Raw genomic sequence first — 7500 nt, forward strand, 5'->3', positions numbered from 1 at the left:
GGAGGTGGAGGGGAAGAGAAATGAAGAGAAGGGGGTGAATTATTGGGTAGTCATGGTGATGGAGGGGTTGGAGGTCCTCATGAATAGGGCCAGGGGCACCGTCGCTGCCGCCCTAGCCCACCGGAGTAGACCCGCGGACAAGAGTGAGACCACATCGCCTCGGGGCACGAAACAATCGCTTAATCCTCGGGCTAAGACGGCCACGCGCTCTCCCCACCGTAAGTCCGAGACACGCCCACATTTGCATGAGGAGACGATCATGCGGGGTCACTATGAGGGCGTGCCCTTGCAGGAGTATTTAGCGCCGAACCCTCACACCGTCGGCGTGCCAGTGCCTGATGTCCACCCGGCCACGCCTCGTCGGCCGCCCGTCCATCCCCGTCCGACCGGTAGTCAAGACCAGGTCGGAATTCCTCAGGCACGCCCACCTCTGTCGAGAAACCACAATGCCAGCAGTAGCAACCCTCATCTGGCTAGGCCTACGTCGGCCCATCCCAGCCATAGAGATTATTACGGCAGTGAGCGTCACATATACCGCGGCAGGAGCGGCGACAGTTTGCAATACGACTATGGCAGCCAGATCACCTCCACCACCGTCCTAAGGTCACCTTCTTCGTCGAGTGCGGCCTTCCGTTCAGTCGAGAGCGTCTGGAGCGACCGTTCTCAACACAGCCGATCTCGAAGCAGCCATCGACGATCGGCCGAAAGAAGTGGTTCCGCCGGAAGCCACAGGCAAAGACATAGTCCCGATGACAGCTCCAGAAGACGGAGAAGAAGCAACTCTCCGCCGCCGGTAAGACGGAGTCGTTCGCGGGAAAGCAGGAGAAGCCGCAGGGAGGGTAGTGGGCGTGTCCATGAGAACAGAGCGCCTTCTGGCCCTACTTCACCTGTTGGTAGTGGTAATAGTAGTGGTGTTGGTAGACAGGTTTCCAGTGTATACACAATCAGTGGCAGAGACTGTCCTGCAGAAGCCACCCAACCCCACCACCAGATACAGCACATCCGTAACCTGCAGCCAGTGCAACCACAGGTGGTCCCGCCAGAAGTGTCGCTGGCTCAGAAGTGGAAGGATGCCCTCTGCCAAGCCATATCTCAGCGGGACATCAAACCGATTAAGCCTCTTTTACCCACGTCCGAGGAAGTCATCGATTTCTGTGGCCAACAACAGGTAAAAGCCAAGGTATTAATTTTATATGTTGTTGTAAGATTGTAATTTGGAAAGACACTTGTTCAATGCAATTCTAACCTATTCAAATTGTAGTGTTTTAAAGATTATTTGTGCCTGTCCTTTTAGTGCAGTTTTAAATCTGTACTAAAAATTTATTTCAAACCATATGACTCACTGAATATGTTTTAAGTTTGGATTTCCATTATTGATTCCACTTGTTATTGACGTTTTCTTGTTTCTTGCCATATCAAGTGTTGTGTATTTGTATGGATATAGGCTATATTGGGAATAGTAGCAATTGTTTATCAAATCTTAATCTATTAGGGGGCACCCCGCATTTGTGTTCCTGCAGCCTCAGGAGGTTAGATATATTTTATCTCTTCAAACTGTTATCGAATAGTTTAGTTTCTTAAAAATCCCATAAAACAAAATAAATCAAATAAATTACAAAATATACATAATGTGTGTTGGTCGAAATATAGTTGTTTATTTGATTTTCTTTTATTTCTTTTATGGGCCATTTTAAGAAACGCGTTACAAAATGATGATGGTATTAGCAATAATGATTTCATATATCCGTAACACGAAGTTCATTATCGAAGTAATAAATTTGCATAGCATCTTCCTTTTAAGGAACATGCATCGCTATCGGTAATTGAATCTCTCTCTCTCTCTCTCTCTCTCTCTCTCTCTCTCTCTCTCTCTCTCTCTCTCTCTCTCTGTCAAAATTGCTCATCTCATCTCCGTCCGAGGAGATCAAGTGCCAGAAATTTTGATGGAACATTACCTTGGTTTTTGCGTCTTAAGATCTCTAAAATTTCTATTGAAATATAATAAACTATATTTATTTATAGAAATTTTGATTAGTAGCTTATATTAACTTATTGATTTGGGATTAATAGCTAGATTTTATTTATTTATACCTTTTTTTTTTCTTATGTTTAGTAGCCACCGCTATATTTGTTTTCAACTTTTACTCATAGTTCTCTGACTATGCATGAAGTATGTGAAGACCAATGGTGTTCATTACGAGAAGAAAAGGTTATTGTGAAATTTTTCTCGACTACTTAGATGTTCCTCTGAATATTTTTTGCATTAAGGTGTATCTTGTTTAAATTGGTAGACTTTCACCCAATTTTGTATAGTGTTTGCTCTGGTACCCGCATTTCATATATCTGCTGGACCAGATAAATTTAGAACAATATTCCCCCACGTAACGATTCTCCTTCGCCATTGCTTTGCAACTTTCTTGCACACCGTTCCTGCTTGAATTTGCCTGCTGGTACTACTCCCACTGCTACTGCAGGTGACTGTACAGCAGCTGTGCCTCTACTTGTGACATTGTATGTGTGTGTTTTCCTCCTGCTGAGGTGTTGTCTCTGCTGCTGTAGATGTGCAAGAGGTGGGTGAGAGGGGCTCCGAAGGAGAGGGGGTCAACTCACGCGGATCATCGATCGATGCCTCACCACGCCCTCACCTGTGACCCCCTACCCTTCCCCCTTCCCAATCCATTACAGCCTCTCCTCCCCTCCCCTATAAATCCCCTTCCAACCCCCAAACCCCCTCTGATTCACTCCTAGGCCCCTTCTCTCTCTCATCCAAGTCTCTCTTTTGCCTTTTTTTTTTTCTTGCAAGTTTTTCTTTTTGGTCATCATTTCTGTCCATTTGTGTTGGCGTTTATTTAACCCCTCTCGCTCTCTCTCTCTCTCTCTCTCTCTCTCTCTCTCTCTCTCTCTCTCTCTCTCTCTCTCTCTCATGACTTTTTTCTTGCAAGTTTTTCTTTGTGGTCATCATTTCTGTCCATTTGTGTTTGCGTTTATTTAACCTCTCTCTCTCTCTCTCTCTCTCTCTCTCTCTCTCTCTCTCTCTCTCTCTCTCTCTCTCTCTCTCTCTCTCTCTCACCAGACGTGGAATCGTATGGTTCGAAAACTTTAAAGATTATTGTGTTTCCTTCACGACTTTGGTGTTTATTTTTTTTAATATGTCATTTCGCTGTCGAATATTAGGGGTTTGAACACTCTTTGGCTATTACCAAACGTCGTCTTGATGTTTATATGCATCGCTTGGTTTTCATTGTAACAAAGGAGTTTCCTGAATTAGGGTTTGCTGTTTTGGGTTATGTTTGTTTATCAATATTTGGTCATTTATGAAATTGTTGCCAATTGCAAATACCGTCTTTCCGAATGTAGAACTTTTGAAATTAAGTGATTTGCTGTTTTTCTCATCATTAATATTAGCATGTTACCAGTAGTGGCTTGCTTTACTAAAATTGGCTTTCCAATTCTGGCATTTCTGAAACTTTTTTTTTTTTTTTTTTTTTTTTTTTTATAATTCAAGCACTCCTGAAATTGTTTTATTTTTTCTCAAATTTTGGCAGTCCTAAAGTTGTTTTGGCAATTCTGGCACTCATGAAATTGTTTTAACTATTCTAGCACTCGTGATATTGTTTTGCCATTTGTGGACTCCTGAAATTGCTTTGCCAATTCTAACGCTCATATTTTTTTTTTTGCCAGTTCTGGCACTCCTGAATTTCGTTTTGCTAGTTCTGGTAGTCCTAAATTTGTTTGGACAATTCTGGCTTTCCTAAAATTGTTTTGGTAATTCTTTTTTTTTTTTTTTGCCAACTCTGGTAGTTCTGAAATTGTTATGCCAATTCTAGCATTCCTAGAATTATTTTGCCAATTCTGGCACTCCTAAAACTTTTGGCAATTCTTGCACTCCTGAAATTGTTTTGCCAATTCTAGCACTCATGGTATTGTTTTGCCAGTTCTGGCACTCCTGAAATTGTTTTGTCAATTCTGGTAGTCCTAAATTTGTTTTGACAGTTCTGGCACCTCTAAAATTGTTTTGCTAATTATGGCAGTCCTAAAATTGTTTTGCCAATTCTGGCAGTCCTGACATTTTTTTGCCAATTCTGTCAGTCCTGAAATTGTTTTGCCAATTCTGGCAGTCCTAGAATTGTTTTGCCAATTCTGGCAGTCCTAGAATTGTTTTGCCAATTCTGGCAGTCCTAGAATTGTTTTGCCAATTCTGGCAGTCCTAGAATTGTTTTGCCAATTCAGACAATCTTGAAATTGTTTTGCCAATTCTGGCACTCCTAAAATCTTTTTGCCAATTCTGGCAGTCCTAGAATTGTTTTGCTAATTCTGGCAGTCCTAAAATTGTTTTGCCAATTCTGGCACTCCTGAAATTGTTTTGCAAATTCTGGCAGTCCTAAAATCTTTTTGCCAATTCTGGCAGTCCTAGAATTGTTTTTCTAATTCTGGCAGTCCTAAAATTGTTTTGCCAATTCTGGCACTCCTGAAATTGGTTTGCCAATTCTGGCACTCCTAAAATCTTTTTGCCAATATTGGCAGTCCTAGAATTGTTTTTCTAATTCTGGGAGTCCTTAAATTGTTTTGCCAATTTTGGCACTCCTGAAATTGTTTTGTTAATTCTGGCACTCCTGAAATTGTCGCTTCCCCAATTAGCGCCCTTCTAAATATGTCGTCTTTCATGGTTAACACTTACAAAAATTACTTTAAAGTACTGAACTCTAAAATTGTTGTCTTTCTGATTTCTACACTGTCGAGATTTCATCTTTCAATTCCGACGCTGTTCGAGTAGTATTATCAGTTTTAATAATTGCTTTAGCTATGGAAAGCAGCTCTTCTAGGAGAAGGACACTCCAAAATCAAACCATTGTTCTCTAGTCTTGGGTAGTGCCATAGCCTCTGTACCATGGTCTTCCACTGTCTTTAGGTTAGAGTTCTCTTGCTTAAGTGTACACTCGGGCACGCTATTCTATCTAGTTTCTCTTCCTCTTGTTTTGTTAAAGTTTTTATAGTTTATATACTGTAGGAAATATTTATTGTAATGTTACTGTTCTTAAAATAATTTATTTTTCCTTATTTCCTTTCCTCACTGGGCTATTTATCCTGTTGGGGCCCATGGGCTTATAGCGTCCTGCTTTTCCAACTAGGGTTGTAGCTTAGCAAATAATAAAAATAATAATAATAATAATAATAATAATAATAGTAATTATAATAATAATAATAATAATAATAATAATAATAATAATAATAGTAGTAGTAATAATAATAGTAATTTTTCTTTTCTTTTCCACATTCAACCCTCGGAAAATTCTCGTCTTTTAAGTTGGTCACTTCGGATATAGTCATCTTTTAGGAGACGTTCTCGTTGGCACTTAGGAAGTTACATCCTTATTAGGTTTTAATCCTTGAAATTTTCATTCCGGATATCGTATATTCAGTTTGACGTCATCAAAATTGTTCATGAGAGGTTTTATCTTGCAGGAATTGTCCTTTTGTGGAATGACATTAATTGTTGATTTTCAAGTTTAGCACCGTTAAATTTGTCACCTTTCAGATGATATACTCATGATATTCTCTTCCTCTTGTTTTGTTAAAGTTTTTATAGTTTATAAAGGAAATATTTATTTTAATGTTATTCTTGAAATATTTTATTTTTCCTTGTTTCTTTTCTTCACTGGGCTATTTTCCTTGTTGGAGCCCCTGGGCTTATGACATGTTGCCTTTCCAACTAGGGTTGTAGATTAGCAAGTAATAATAATAATAATAATAATAATATTGTCGTCTTTCAAATGGTACAATTTTGACACTAGCTTTTGAAGTTTCAGGCTCTTTAAATCGTAGGAATTGGAGTTTAAAGTTTTTTTAATTGTAGCTTTTGAAGTTTAATGCTCTTGGAATTATATCCTTTGAAGTTCACTGCTCTTGGAATTATATCCTTTGAAGTTCACTGCTCTTGGAATTATATCCTTTTGAAGTTCTCTGCTTTTGGAATTATATCTGTTTGAAGTTTATTGCTCTTGGAATTATATCCTTTGAAGTTTATTGCTCTTAGAATTATATCCTTTGAAGATCACTGCTTTTGGAATTACATCCTTTGAAGTTCACTCCTCTTGGAATTACATCCTTTGAAGTTCACTCCTCTTGGAATTACATCCTTTGAAGTTCACTCCTCTTGGAATTACATCCTTTGAAGTTCACTCCTCTTGGAATTACATCCTTTGAAGTTCACTGCTCTTGAAATTATATCTTATAAAGTGTAATGCTCTTGGAATTATATCCTTTGAAGTCTAATGCTCTTGGAATTATATCCTTTGAAGTTAAATGATCTTGAAATCGTAGCATTGGAAATTTAAGGTTCTTGGAATTAGAGCCTTCGAAGTTTTAAGCATTTGGAATTGTAGCTTGGAGTGTTAGGTTCTTGGAATTGCTGTCTTTAGAATTTAGAGATTACTGAAATTTCATTTGGAATTACATTGATGTGATTGTCTTTTACGTCATCGTGAAAATCCCTATAGGCGAAGGAGAAAGGTTTCAGGAATTACAGTTATTCTCTGTACTTTGTTTTGGCGTAAGATCCACAAAATGGCGGATTTGAAATTCTGATGTAAGAAAAGAATGGCCAAAGGTACTTGTTCTGAGATTTTAGTATTTGCAAATGGTAATATTGTTATTTGTATGTATGTGCGTGTGTCCTACCAAGGTTAAAAAAGGCAGTAACATTTTTCAACCAGGATTATGTTTGGCGTAATCGGAGGATCTTCTCAGAGTCTTTCCTAAACGCGAAAGTTACTGTAATTAACTCCAACTTTTACTCTTAAGTGTATAACAAACTCTGTACCCTTAATGCTTTAAGTGTTTTAATGTTCTAAATTGAGGATTTTCATCTTGGAAATTAACTTTTGGTTTATTTGTTCGTGGAGTGATTTTATCCTTTTATTCTTTTCTATTTAATCCTTGATTTCATCTTTGGCAATCTTTTGGATTGACGTTCCCACGTTCCCTTCGCTCACTATAGTTTCCCCCTTTTTGTTCAAATACTTCGACAGTTTCCCCTTTTCTGTTCTGAAAACATCTCCCCCCTGAAGCTCTATAGATCAGACTTCAAACTTTAGCCAAGTAACAACTGTATTTTTATTCTCCATTCTCTGTCGACAGCATTTTTGTTTATTCCAGGGAGAATTATGAGAGCATCCCCTTTCAGTCCCGTTATCTTTATTGTCTGTTCATCTGTGTTTCACTCTTGGGACAAGATTGCTAAAGGGCTGTGTTCACACGTAGAGAGAGAGAGAGAGAGAGAGAGAGAGAGAGAGAGAGAGAGAGAGAGAGAGAGAGAATCTTAGGATCGAGGTATACATAAGATCCCGTAGACAAGGTATTCCGGCCCGTTTTCTATTTTCATAATCCATGTTCAGTGTAAGGAACAGCCAATAACTCTTAGCTACCTGATGCTAAGCCTAAAAGAGACTTAAACTAGTAATATCAAGTGACATTTAACCTCCACTCCTCTGAAGAAGGAAA

The 7500-nt window shown here is 39.0% G+C and overlaps 1 protein-coding gene across 2 annotated transcripts in view; it reads left to right on the plus strand.

Moving 5' to 3' along the window:
• The window catches only part of LOC137654494 (filaggrin-2), a 78753-nt gene that overhangs the window by 63 nt on the left and 71190 nt on the right, over positions 1-7500 (plus strand). The window contains exon 1 of one of the 2 annotated variants that reach the window (XM_068388163.1): positions 1-1180. This exon is cut by the window's left edge and continues 63 nt beyond it. In XM_068388163.1, the coding sequence (XP_068244264.1) occupies positions 53-1180 (1128 nt within the window). In that variant the 5' untranslated portion in view covers positions 1-52. The remainder of the gene's footprint in view (positions 1181-7500) is intronic. The other variant, XM_068388164.1, reaches the window with a different exon arrangement.

Source organism: Palaemon carinicauda, chromosome 15, assembly GCF_036898095.1.
Source record: "Palaemon carinicauda isolate YSFRI2023 chromosome 15, ASM3689809v2, whole genome shotgun sequence".
Lineage (NCBI taxonomy): Eukaryota > Metazoa > Arthropoda > Malacostraca > Decapoda > Palaemonidae > Palaemon > Palaemon carinicauda.